Raw genomic sequence first — 13,820 nt, forward strand, 5'->3', positions numbered from 1 at the left:
GTGTCTTGCCTTGCGAATGCATTCTGTGCAGGGGGACCCTGTTTCCCCAGACTCTAGGGGAGAAACTTGTGTTCTGTAGAGCTGGTCTCCCCTCATTCTTGCCCCTTCAAATCCTCTTGCTTGGTGAGGCCCATATTAAAGGAGGCATTTCGCTGCTCACAGGGCCAGAGCAGAGAGACCCTGGCTGGTTCTTTTCGTTCCTCTCTTTGGAAACAAGGAAGATGGGAAGGTGCCTGTTGCCCATTGTTTTATTCTAACACTGTTCTGTCTTTATACATGTCCTTCCTTCTTTTCCCTTTGTTTCTAACAGCAAACACTTTTCTGATTCTTTTTCCCTGTCCCACCCCCACCTGTTCTTTTGTTTTCCCCCTCCCTCTCTCTTCTTGCTCTGCCCCCTGGGGTCACGGAAACCTCTTTTTAGACCACCAAGTTTTTATTTATGTCAATAACTACAGGGCAGCAACACACTGCAGAAACTGAGCAGCAGTGAGCGCCTGGTGCCGCCCCACCCTCCACCAGCTGCTACAAAAACCACCCACCCCGTCTGTGCCGCTGCGCTCGACTATCCCAGGTGAGCTCCCGGGGCCCTTGCGGGGGTGGGGGGGGCGGTCATAACCCTCGCCTGGCTTTCTGAACCCTGTCCTTGCTGTGTGGCTCTTTGGCTTGTCATAATAAGTCACTGTAGCGTTTGGTACTTTTCTGAAGCAAAGCCTTTCTGGTTTTGAGGGTGTTGCTGCAATTGCTAACATGTGCCTTGAAGCCCACCTGTTACTGGGTGTTGTGTCTGGTTTGGGTGCTTTGGGCAAATGGACAGGGAATGAGAAACGTCACCCCGCTTGGACATTATGTGCGAGAGCAGCCTCTGTGTTTTTTTTATTTGTGTTTTATACATACACACACACACAGTGGTACCTCTGGTTGCGAACGGGATCTGTTCCGGAGGCCCTTTCGTGACATGAAAAGAGCGCAGCCCGCAGTGGTGCGTCTGTGCGCACACGGGTTGTGATTCCCCGCTTCTGCGCATGCGCATGGCGTCATTTGGCACGTCTGCGTATGCGCGAGCGGCCAAACCCAGAAGTAACCCTTTCCGGTACTTCCGGATTGCCGCAGGATGTAACCTGAAAGAACGTAACATGAAGCGGACGTAACATGAGGTATGACTATATATGTTTGTGTGTGTGTATATCGTATGTGTGTGTGTGCGCGCACACACACATATATATACAATGGTAAATGATATGGGTTGTAGCCAATGGCTTGTATCTATTGCAGCACTAAATAAGCATCCCATCAGCACAGGGATTCCTGCTTGTGCAGTGGGACTTTCCCCCCCGCTACAAATTTGCTACAGAGGGTTGGAGGAATTCCTAGAGCAGATTGTGGGGGCGGGGGAGTTGTCGAACTGGTGATCCTTATGCTAACAGGATACTTGCATAGTACTGCATTGGATGCAAGCCTCTGTTAGTCCTCAGAGTTGACCAGTTGCAGATAGTTGGCATGACCAACTTAGGTCCATTAGTTTCAGTGGGTCTACTCTATCTTCATTGGGTGCAACCCCATAATAAGTATTAACAGATTAGTGGCAAGCATAATGCAATAAATATTTTTAAACCTATGTACATCCTATCGGCCACACATCACTTAAAATGCATCTGTTTTAAGACAGTATAATTGTATATTGCTTTAAAAGTAGCACATGGTTCGTTTAATCATATGTGACTCCGGTCACATCAAGTCAATAGAATAAAACTTCCAACTTCAAATGTACTCGTCGATACGGGGTTCAACTTTTTTCTTTTTATATTCATTCCACCCATGCTCCTCATATTTGACCTGTATTTCAACCTACATTTCACCAAACAATTGGGGTTCTCAGTTTATTGTCAACCTCTGCCTCTGTTTATGTTTTTAAATTTCACCATATGTTCTAGGTCCCAAACATTTCCTATCCAAGCCTCTGATTGAAGAGGGTCTGGTTTCCCCCAAGCCTGACATGTGGTCATACAGGCTGCTATTGCTATAAGGCAGACTGTCATTTTGAGATCTTCTTGGGGGTCCCACAATTCCTTTAAAATAGCCAGATAATACTACTGCTAAAACAGGTGCATGCAGGGCTGCATTCTATTCTGGGCACCTTTCTGTGGCAAAAGTGGGGCGAGCTAGGAATGTAAATTTTGTCCTTGCACAGTAGGCAAGTTTCTAAATACACTCATGCACCCCTCTAGAATCCTACATCCAGGCAACCGGAGTTCGATGGCACATACCAGCCAGATAAAAACCCTTGAGAGGGTATGAAGTAGGATTGGCGAGGGCTGTGGCCTGGGGAGAGGGATTGTGGCCTACAGATGCTCGTGAGGGCCATATAAAGGCCTAGACAGGCCACATCTGGCCCCTGTGCCTGAGTTTCTGCATCCCTCTAGTAAGGGCTGTCTTGGTAATTCATAATCCAATACTTTATTTCTCTTAATACATGATTCCAGGCCACCATCTCTTGCCATATAACCTCACATCAGTGCAGTCTTCCTTCCCTACTCTTCTACTAGCGCTCAGTTGAGAGTCTTTTGCGTTGAGAGTCTTGTTGGCTCGCGTTGTTCTTTTGAGTTCTCCAGGGACAAGTGTACTTCCTGGGCGCAGGTTTGCCAACCGTCCAGCCTCTGCAGAGGTGCACAGCTGCATTGCTCTGTACTGCAAGCTTTTTGTGCTACGGCGAGACACTCTGTTCTTTGAGACTAAACTCTTAAAAGCAATACAAATTAGCTTATACTTAGGTAGCAAAGCACCTGCATGCTTTGACTACAGATGGAACTTAAGGGGTTGTTTATGATGCAAGAAGCAGTGCAGAACAGAGTAATAGAAGGAGGTGATCTCTAGGGAAATGCCCATGCGGGGGGGGGGGGGTTCCCTCACTGCTCCAAAAAACCCCAAGAATTATTGTGAATGGGCTTAAAATATTCAAATATAGCTCCACAACCTGGTGAATATAAAAACTCAAGCACCAAAGTGCCGTGGCGGGAGAGCTTTGAATTTGGCCCTGAAATAACTCCTCAATTAGGGCATAGAAATCATCCAGCCCAGAAGAACTCCACACCTGTGTTATGGAAATGTGCTAGCTGACCGTCCTATGTATGTCTATAGGTGAATAAATCTCTATAGATAGAGCTAGAAGTGGCATGGAGCTTAGGACCCTCGTACCTATGGGACCACCTCTCCCAGTATGCCCCGCAGAGGACCTTAAGGTCCATAAATAGCAACACCCTAGAGGTCCCGGGCCCTAAGGAAGTCAGATTAGCCTCAACCAGAGCCAGGGCCTTTTCAGTGATGGCTCCGACCTGGTGGAATGCTCTGTCTCATGAGACCAGGGCCCTGCGGGATCTGATTTCTTTCTGCAGGGCCTGTAAGACAGAGTTGTTCCGCCTGGCCTTTGGCTTGGAATCAACTTGATCCCCTCCCCCTCTTTCCTTTTCCCTTTCTCCTTCTTTGATGGAACTCCTATTTGGGGACTTCCCTGGCTTTTTTCTGGACCAGTCTGGATAGTTGGCCTTGGTGAAGATTTGACGTTTTCATCCCCCAAAAGTTTTTGATTTGAGTTTCTACTGAAATGAGGCTGCATTTTAATGTATTTTAATCTTGTTTTTAAGTTGTATTTTAATCAATTGTTTTTATACCTGGTGTTAGCTGCCCTGAGCCCGGTCTTGGCTGGCTGGGGAGGGCAGGGTATAAATAAATTATTATTATTATTATTAGTGAGGAAACATTGCAGGGTCAGTGAAGCGTGGTTGGGCCTTTGGGATAGGGGCAGAAACAGTTCCAAAGCCTGATGCCATACCAGTCTTAAACCTGGAAGAAGCTGAATGTTTATTAATGCCTAGGGCATGTGGGGTGGCCTGCCCAGTTGCTGCGGATCACAAGAAGGGAAAGGGCTGTTGTGCCCAAGTCCTGGTTGACCACTCTGAGAACAGAATGTAGAATTAGATGCATGAATCCAACAGGGCTTTTCTTTGCTTCGGTTGACAATGCTTTGTCCTTCTGGGTGATGTAAGGCAGTGTTCCCCAACCTTGGGCCTCCAGCTTTTTTTGGACTACAATTCCCATCATCCTTGACCACTGGTCTTGCTAGCGAGGGATGATGGGAGTTGTAGTCCAAAAACAGCTGGAGGCCCAAGGTTGGGGGACACTGATGTAAGGGACCATTTATGTTGTGAAAGAGGCCGGCACTGGCTCTCTCTTAGAACAGAAACGGGTGTGGTCTTCTGCCGCTTTGGTGTCTGTTGGCTCTTAGCTTTGTCTGCGTGTGATTCTCTAGGACGCCCTCATCTGCTTCCAAATCTTCAGCGCCTCCACCGCCGGCCAGCAGCGCCTTTGTCAAACCCTTGCCCAGCTTCAAATCATGCTGCCTCTCTGCCGCCCCTCTGCCGCCACCTGCGGTGCCCAAAGAGGCACTCAGCCACTCTTGCCCAGACCGGGACAAGAGGCCTTTCCTTGCCAGCTCCAAGAAGAGGAAAAGGAAGCGTAGCCTCTCGGAGGAAGAACAAGGCACCCATTGCATCCCAAGCACACGAACCATTGGTGCAGAGGGAACCTGCCTCTCCAACCCACCCAGGAAGAAGAGGCAACTCGAGGAAAACGGCAGGCCTGGAGACTCCTCTCCTGAACTGGAATCTGACTTGGTGGCAGCCAGGAAGGGAGAGGAAGAGGGAATAGCTGGAGGCTGCAAGGTAGCAGATCCTAGTCTAGCTAATTCCACCCAAAAGAGGAAAAAGAAGAAAAAGAAAAGGAAGCTGCAGCAAACAGAGGAAGACTGTAAGCCTTTGCTGTCCCCTGTGAACAGGTGAGTGAGTGCTTGGTTGTCTTTTCTAGGGGAAGGGCTTTGCTTGGAGAGAGAAACATGAGCACTTGACATCTCCACCATTTGGAGGTGCATGCCTGGGGATCCTTGGATCTAGACTGTTTTCACACACTAATACATCATCCTGTAGAATTCTATCAGTTATATTTTATCTCTGCAATCGGAATGAATTTCAGGAACCAACATGTCTTTTCTGTGCAGCCAGAACAGGAGCAGTGAACAGCGTTATAGGCTTGTCTTCACTTAGCCCACCCCACTGCCTGCTCAGTTATGAAGCATATTCTTATGTTATGAATGGTCTGTTGTCACCATTAAGGAAAAAGAGGTCAGAAATAGGCCATTGTATATGTGGACTGTCCCTGGATCAAGTAACTTTCCTTAAGCTCTCAAAGCTCTTAACCTAGCTCAAGGTTATCATCTGAACTAGCCAGATGTTTCACTGGGAATCAATCACAGTCAATCCTTCATTTGAAAAATAAGGCTTTGGAGCCGTCTTGCCCAAAAGGGGCAACTGGACATTCCATTTTGGCGACTTTAACCTTGGTTTGAGGAGCCATTTGGCGCCTAGGCTTATATATCTGAGTTTCTAACACTGTTGGGATGGCAAGCCATGAAGACTTAGACTAAGCTCTCAGACCCCTCTGTGAATTGCTAGGTTGCTTACATTGCTAGGTAGGAGTGTGTTTCCTTGTTACCTGTGCCTCAAGGGTCTTTGGGCCTCCCCCCTGCCGCCCCATCACCTTCAATAATAATAATAATAAATAATAAAACAAGTGGAGCCTTTGAGCCTAGTGGAACCAAGCGTTGCCCTGTGTTTACACAAGTCCTTCCTGCTGCCTTTTGGACCAATGTTTTGCATAATCCTGGCCCTTCCTGTATGGTTGACCATCTTCTTTCCTCCCATTTAAAAGACTGTGCCTACAAACCTGAGGCACTTATTTTTGAGGCTTCAATCCTGTGCAAGCTCAATTGGGAGTAAACTCTGCTAAGCAGAGTGGGCGGTCTCCTGAGTAGAGATGTAGTTGTACAGTGGTGCCTCGCAAGACGAAAAGAATTCATTCCGCGAGTCTTTTCGTCTTGCGATGTTTTTCGTCTTGCGAAGCACGGTCCGTCACAACTGCGCCTCTTCAAGCGGCTTTAAAAAAAAGCGCAAGACGTTTTCGTCTTGCGAAGCAAGCCCATAGGGAAATTCGTCTAGTGAAGCAATGCAAAACCGAAAAACCCTTTCGTCTAGCGAGTTTTTTGTCTTGCGAGGCACCACTGTATTAAACAGGCCAAAAGGTACAGCTCAATAATTTTGATAAGAAGAAAGCAAGCACAGCGTATAGTTCAGTTCCCCCAAAAGTTCCTCTTCCTTGCCCCTGTAAAATGAAAACTCTGAGGGAGGGGGAAGTATGCCTCCCAGATTTCCAGAAGCCTGGTGCTTCTTTTCTGTGTATAACTAAAAATAGGTTTTGGGATTCTGCCGCTGCTACTGGTACAGACTGCGGGGCGTTTTGCTCAGATGCATTTTGCAGAATATACATCTGCCTAGAGATGAAACTGACGGTTTCTGACTGGCATCTCTCTGTACGCCTGATCCTTTTAAGCAAGATCATGTAGCTGAAGGCTAGGCTTGCCATACATCAGGAAAATTCCTGATATGTCCTCGCTTTCAGGTGTAAAAATGGTGTCAGGGGAATTTTGCGAATCGCCAAAATGTCTGGGGAAAACCCGGGTGTCAGGCAACACGATGGAAAAAGCAGCAGAAACAGCTCCAAAAGCTTAGAATCACTATTTTGGGGGGCAGTTTCCCCCCAAAAGCTCAACTTTTTGAAATAATGCAACCCTACTGAAGGCTAAATCTGGACCCTCTCAGAAACATGGGCTGCTGGTTGCTGGATAAGACATGGAAAATTGGAAAGGAAAGGAAATCATATAAATATGCTTAATTTTTCTGAGTGCTAGTCCTTATGTGGCCCCAAACAGCACAATATTGGCACAGATATATTAGGCGTGGGGTGACCTCAAGGTTTACAGAAGGAAAAACAGTAGGGGGGAGAGCCCCGGAATAGCCCAGTAAGGACTGAGCATGCTCAGTACCAAATAATGGTGACTGGTTCTTTGTGGGGAGGGGGATGGACTAAATATCTGGGAAGAGGGGCATGTTTAGCTGGCTGGAATCCTGAACTGGAAGACCCACCCACCCCAGTTCAGCATTTTGTTGTGAGACTTCGCTCGCATGTATAGCGGTCTTCATCTTTGGATCCTGCATATAAATACAATGCAACCCCTTTTGTGTCCTATTTCATTCTTTTATGCAGAAAGTTCAGTTTTGATGGAGGCCGTTTTAAGAGACTGGTTTTTATTTTTACCTATTTATTAGATTCATATACTGCCCTTCATCATAAGATCTCCGGGTGATTCACAGAATAAAAAACAGGATAAAAACAAGTAAATAAGTAAAACAAAACATCAAAACAATACCCCGCCCTTTCCCATAGACACATTTAAAAGGCGGTAGAATATCAATCAGCCAAAGGGCTGGTTGAAGAGGAATGTTTTCACCTGGTGCCTAAATATATATATATATAATGAAGGCACCAGGCGAACTTCCCTGGGGTGACTATTCAACAAACAGGGAGCCACCACAGAGATGCTGCCACCCTCTGTACCCCGAATGGAGGGTGCACACAAAAAAGGGCCTCAGATGATGATCTCAGAGTCCATTTGGGTTCATATGGGGAAAGGGTCCTTGGGGTGGTATTCTTTGCACTTTCTCGTTGCATTCAGATACAGTTTTAAAGCAGGTTATTTTAAAGCAATGGCTGCTGGTTGTACTTTTTTCTGGGTGGGTGGGAGGAACAGTTCTAACTTTAAAAAAATAAATGAATAAAACCAAAGGGGTTGGCTGTTGTTTTTTAATCCATTTTGCAGCTGCCCTCCACAGCGCGAGGCAGAAGCCTGCCTAATAGCCCATGAACCGGTGGAGGAGTCCTGTAGCCTGAAGAAGAAGAAGAAAAAGAAGCAGAAGCAGCTTCCTTGCCCAGCTTCGGACAGCGGCAGCCCTGCTGGAGAGAGCGAGCACCGAAAGCACAAGAGGAGGGAGAAGCAGGGGGGCTCTGTGCCAGAGGCCAGCAGCCCCCAAGAAGAACAGAGAGAAAATGGCCTTTCCTCTGCTAGAATCAGCCCCCCAGGTTTGAGACATATCTATATCTTAGTTGGGTGTGTGTGCAGAGAAAGGAGATTTAGAGTGGGGGACGGTGTACCCCCTAGTTCAGATCAGCTCCTAGAATGGGCATAGGGGAGCTTGGACTTGCTGCAGTTCTAAACTAGGCTGAGCTGCCATCAGCTCCACTGTATCTGTGAAGAGCAGTAGTGACACTTGCCCCAATCCCAGAGCTCTTTTTGGGACGCGGAAGAACTGTTACCTATTTATATATTTATATTTATACACACACACACACACACACAAGTGGTTTCCTTACGTCCAAACAAAAGCAGTACAGTGGTACCTCGCAAGACGAATGCCTCGCAAGACGAAAAACGCGCAAGACGAAAGAGTTTTCTGTTTTTTGAGTCGTTCCGCAAGACGAATTTCCCTATGGGCTTGCTTCGCAAGACGAAACGTCTTGCGAGTTCGTTTCCTTTTTCTTAAAGCCGCTAAGCCGTTAATAGCCGCTAAGCCGCTAATAGCCGCTAAGCCGCTAATAGCCGTGCTTCGCAAGACGAAAAAACCGCAAGACGAAGAGACTCGCAGAATGGATTAATTTTGTCTTGCGAGGCACCACTGTATAGGTGCCTGTCAGGACTGGTCATTGTCCTCTTCAGATCACCACACAAACACTTCTTGTTCTTTTATAACTTTTTATTGTGTATTAACAAACAATCTTATAAACTGTTCTTATCTTTAACTATTATTCCTCAGAGTCACTTATTTCAGATACCTTCTGAGCTCTGCTTCTCCGTGACCAGCAACTCTCAAAATGGCGAACGCGCCCTTCCTTTCGCTTTCCCGCTCTTTTTTCTAACCTCCTCCCTAGAGCTGGCTTGTATCTCCCCTCCTCCGAATCTGAGCTATATTAGATTCACTGCTCTCCTCCCTCTCTTGGGGAAAACTTTCTCCCTCTGGGAAACTGGAAACTTCTAACTTTAACTCTTCCCTGACACTAACTACTTAGCAACTACGTAGAATGTGGCAGTGGGTTTACTCCCAAGCTTTCCTCTGCTTTTGTCCCAAGGCTTCATAGCCTCTCCCTGTTTGGTTTATGCACATCGGGCATCTCTTGCTAGGCGTGCAGATGAACTCAGACGTAACCCCCACAGCTCTGACATGTTGACGCCCAACAACCTAAGCTCAGTTAAACAAGCCGTTGTGATTAATTCTGGGTGCAAACCCTAGGAACTTGTGCAGTATTGTGGTTGGTGGAGATGTTCCAATAGTCTGTTGGTGTCTTGCATGTGTTTCCCCCCTGCAGGTGTAAGTGAGCATTTTTACCTTGGCCCGTGGACCACTGGGAATGCAAATCACACATGTTCCTTGGGGTTGTGTTTCTTTTCACTTCTGTTCCCTTGGTTTTCCTGGCACTGCTGCAGAGTGGCAGGTCAGATTTGCTGCATGACATGATTGTGCCAATACTTCTTACCACGCACCTTTCCTTCTTTCCACAGTGGCCTTGACCTGGACTGGCAGCCAGTTTAGACATGGGGACAAGTGCTCCTGGAACATCCCAAGTCCAAAGAAGGAAGTGGTACATCAGAAGCACGAACAGTTTGATGTGGTCCAGGAGCTACTGAAGGATTCTTCAGATAAAGCTTATGGAAAGCAAGGTACAGTACTTCTTTAAGGAAAGGGGTCTTCCCATAAACAGATGAGGCCCTACTGCTCCTGTGTTTTGGAAGGGGTTTCCTCCTCTTAAGCCACAGTAGGAAAACAAATAATGGGGATCTTTGGCATTCTCAAAAGGCACCCCGTGTTTTATGATAGAAGTGCATGTAGATAAGACAGTGCCCCTGTTTCTCTATGTGCGCTTCTGGTGATAGCACCTTGCTGTCTTCTTCAGTGGAGAAATGAGGAAAGGGCAGAGGGCTAGGATAGTGAGGAAGGATTGCCACTAGGGCCGGCCCACCTATGAGGCAAGCTGAGGCGACTGCCTTGGACGGCAGGACCCACAGAGGCAGCAGATAAATGTGTCTTTGGTATTTGGATTGTTCTTATTATAAAATGAAAAATAAAAACCACGGGGGCAGCACATCCTGATGTAGATCTTTATTCCCCACCGTGTTCCTGATGTAGATTTTCACTCATCCATTCTTTCCTGGTGGGGAGGGCGGCGCCATTTTGTGGTTTGCCTCAGGTGCCGAAATGTCTTGGGCCGACCATGCGTGCCACGACCCCCAGCTCTTCTTTGCCAATGTGTTTCCTCCACAGTGTTGACATGGGATGGCGAGGTGTCGGCCATCAGTCAAGCTGCCATGCAGGATGCTGTATGGTCTCAGAGCCAGACAGTCATTGACGATTGGGATGAAGAGTTTGACAGTGGGAAGGTAAGAAGCCTAGCCTGTTGCAAGCCTAGCCTAGTGTGTTCAGTTGCTAGTTTGGATTGTTTTTAAAACAGACTTCCCATCTTGAAAAGCATATATTTCTTCAGCATGCCTGCCCGCTCAGTTGTTGCTAGAACAATCAAAATACATTGTCTTGCATTTCTAACAGAGCTGTTATATGACCTATGAGCATGAGCCAAATTTTAGGCTTAGTGGGTGATCCTAGTGATAGTCAGGAAGACATCTTTTGGATTTCAGTCCCATTGATCACTTGCTGATCGCCTCTGGGTTGTTATTATTTAATTAGCTTTTGTCCATCCCAGCAGCTGCTTTCTGGTGAGTAGAGTGGGGAGGGAATGTCCTTTCTACGCTTCACTTGATGTGGATGGCAGCTTGGATGCTAGAAGCTGGAACAACCACACATTCTTTCTTCTTGCCGTAGGTGAAGAAAATCAAGAAACTCAAGCGTGAGCGGAGAAGAAATGGCAATGCGTTCCAGAAACTGCAAAGCCGGCGTAATTTCTGGGCCGTGACACATCCCGCTAAAGTTGCTAGCCTGAGCTATTGGCTTTGAGATGGTGAGGAACTTGAGTGCAGCCTACCAGAGGGATTTGGGGAATTGCAGTTTATGGAGTGGGCAAATGGAAAATTATTCGGCGGTGGAAATGACTCGTAATTAGGACTGTGGTGCCTGTGTGCGAGGGGTGGGAAGGCGTATTTGATTTTGCAAACGCAGTTGTTAAACAATGCACTGATTTATGCACTGACCCATAAAGGGTCCTTCATCAGCTGCAGACACCAGGTTCTGTTTGCTTTTAAAATGTAACCGTTTGAATACCTACAGCAAATATTAAGCTCGTGTAGTCCTTGCTTAGGCTGATTACATTATTCTAAATATGGAAGTTGGATTCTTGTCTTTTACAACTCCCAACTTCTGCCGAGGGATTTGAGCAGTGACGAGGGAAGTCTTGTAGGACCTTCTACAATATGCAGATGTAGGAGTTCTACAAAGCAGTGTTGCCATTCTTTTTCCTTTTCCTCATTTAAACCTGTGGTTGCAGGATCTCTGTTGTCCCCTTATTTATTTTTTTTAGCTTGCTTTTTTCAACTTCGTTCTCTTCCTTCTGCTCCTCACACCACCCAGTGGTCAAGAGGGTGCAATCCAGTAACACTTTTTCCTGTGGCACTGATTTGTTCTCCATCTCGACCCCGCAGATGAGTTCTTGGCTGCAGCAGTGCTATGGCGAACTCCGGTTCTGTGGAGCGCCTGGTGACCAACACAATTCTGTCAACAGTCGCGAGTTGCCAACTCAACGGGACTCACGGGGAATGTCCTCCTCTTGCCTTGAAGGCTCTGATGGATCTTCTGTGCAGTGCCTGGGGAAATGCAGGCACCCATCGCCGCTTACTTGCAAGAGTGTCACGAGGAGCCTTTGCCCGGGGAAGGTCCTGTCCCTGGGTACCCGTGGGCATCAGGCATGGATCAGCAGTGGAGCTAAGAGCAACTAGCCCTTTTGAAATGAAATCCCTCTGTTGCCTCTGCCCGCCACCATGTGTCAGCATGATGAGCTGTGATGCCCTCTGTTCCCTTTCCTGCCAAGAGAAGATTGAGAAAGCCGAGAGCTGTGTCCCAACTCCTCAAGAGCTGGATGTTGTTGTGGTACATTTGCCCCTTTCCCCACTCCCTGGCTGAGTCATTAGGACAGGATGCAACTGACATGGCATTTCTCCACCCATCTGCAGCCCCTTCTCTGGTTTATCCCATTTCAGAGAAGTACGAAATGCTCCACTCTGGAAATATTTTTCAAGACCATTTCCCACATGCTGTTCCTGCTGTACAAAACACTTGGGACTTGAGTTTTGTACAGCCAGGAAAGCAGGTGGTCAGGTCGTCCTGCCCTGTACAGTTGTGTTCAAATGCATTCACTGCCAGGGCCCTCAAAAGGTGCTGCTTTGCAATGACAACTTCTCGGTAGCATTCTCCAGCCATAGTTAAGTCACGGTTCATTTGAGATTTGCCTGTTGCTGGAGTGTGTTGCTTCAAGCTGCAGGCAGGGGAAGAAATGTTTGAATTCTCCACACAACAATGATAATTAAAAAAATCCACGCACACATTAACTAGGAGTTATTTTCCACAAAGGAGTGTTCAGACATTCACACCCCCACTTGCAGTCTTGAATCTTCCTTGCTTTGGGTCTTTTTTCCATGCCTCCTCTTAAGCGTTGTCCTAATTAACTTCCAGCAGGCATCATTGCACAGCTTGTGTGGCAGAAGTTAATGACTCCAAGAGGACCTGAGTCTCTCGCAGCATATTTCCAACTTGGGAGTTTGCGTTGGAGAGAGGTTGCCCGAAACATCCCTTGCTTTTGCACCAAGGCAGAGCGGGCTGCTGCCTGCCAAAATGAGAGAGACCCAAGTGTCCCTGTGCCAAACCTTTTTCAGTGGGTAGTTGTCAAGCCAAGTGGTGCAAGGGCTCCTGTTCCTGCAGGGCTGGCCTAGGGTTTCCTTTATTCCCTTGCATCTGCTGCTGTCCAGCTGTTAACCTCGGTGGCTTACTCCCAGGTAGGCAGCCTTTACCTGTAACTTCCCCACAAGTGCATGATTGGTTGGAGGGGCAATCCGTGGGCATCCCACCCATTCCCAGCATTGCTCGTTCAACTTTGGCACCCATTTCCTCTCTTCATAGATTGGGTGCAAATGTTGAAAACTAGCTTTATTTTCTCCACCGTATCCAAGCAGTTACCAAAACGGTTTTGGCCATTGCATTTAATTTGAGCTGATGATTTATTATGATTATTACGATTCTTTTTTTTTCTTGGGGAGGGGGGGCACTGACCCTGTTCACTCTCTCAGCGGGGAGCAGTCTCTTCCCCTCTGGCAGTGCCCGTTTAACAATCTCCTGCCAACATGTAGATACCCCAAGCGGGTATTATGCACCTCATGCTGGGGCTTGCTGCAGTAGCCCTAGTTGTAGCAATGGTTCATGGTGCAATAAAGGAATGTTTTGTGTATGTGTGTGTGTTCAGTCTCGTCGATCGGTTTCTCCTGTGATTGATTGCAGCAGTAATTCTTCCATGACCGCTCACCTCTTAAGCTTGCCATTAGTCTGAAGCCCTAGCTGAGAACTACTATGTTCCACTTGGTTTATCCCCCTTGTCTCAGGCCTTCCTACTCTCACTTTCTGTGGACACTCATCTATCTGTGTAGTTGCAGCACCGGGGTGGTTATGTTGGGTACTTTTCAAGACATCCTAACATCGTAACACCCTTATGTGCATGCCTTTGCTTTAGCCTATTGCAGAACTGAAGGCAAAAGCTAGGGGGAAGACTTGAGCCCAGCCTCTGAAATAAGGGCATTTGACCTAACCAGTAGAAACAAGTGGATTTTTGGGGGGGAGGGGGGAATCTTGTGCCCCTTAGAGACTGATCCCCACTATCCACCTGAACAGGCT

General features: G+C 47.3%; 1 protein-coding gene across 6 annotated transcripts in view; it reads left to right on the forward strand.

Annotated features, from left to right (window-relative positions):
- The window catches only part of USP36 (ubiquitin specific peptidase 36), a 31,896-nt gene extending 18,516 nt beyond the window's left edge, over nt 1-13,380 (forward strand). For 5 of the 6 annotated variants that reach the window (XM_082213242.1, XM_082213238.1, XM_082213237.1 and 2 more), the window contains exons 14-20: nt 456-571; nt 4,304-4,828; nt 7,763-8,022; nt 9,497-9,655; nt 10,257-10,372; nt 10,812-10,947; nt 11,585-13,380. In XM_082213242.1, coding sequence (XP_082069368.1) covers nt 456-571; nt 4,304-4,828; nt 7,763-8,022; nt 9,497-9,655; nt 10,257-10,372; nt 10,812-10,943 — 1,308 coding nt within the window. In that variant the 3' untranslated portion in view covers nt 10,944-10,947; nt 11,585-13,380. The remainder of the gene's footprint in view (nt 1-455; nt 572-4,303; nt 4,829-7,762; nt 8,023-9,496; nt 9,656-10,256; nt 10,373-10,811; nt 10,948-11,584) is intronic. The other variant, XM_082213241.1, reaches the window with a different exon arrangement.
- The last annotated feature ends 440 nt before the right edge of the window (nt 13,381-13,820 follow it).

The sequence above is a fragment of the Podarcis vaucheri genome (assembly GCF_965113315.1).
Source record: "Podarcis vaucheri genome assembly, chromosome: 2".
Classification (NCBI taxonomy): Eukaryota; Metazoa; Chordata; class Lepidosauria; order Squamata; family Lacertidae; genus Podarcis; species Podarcis vaucheri.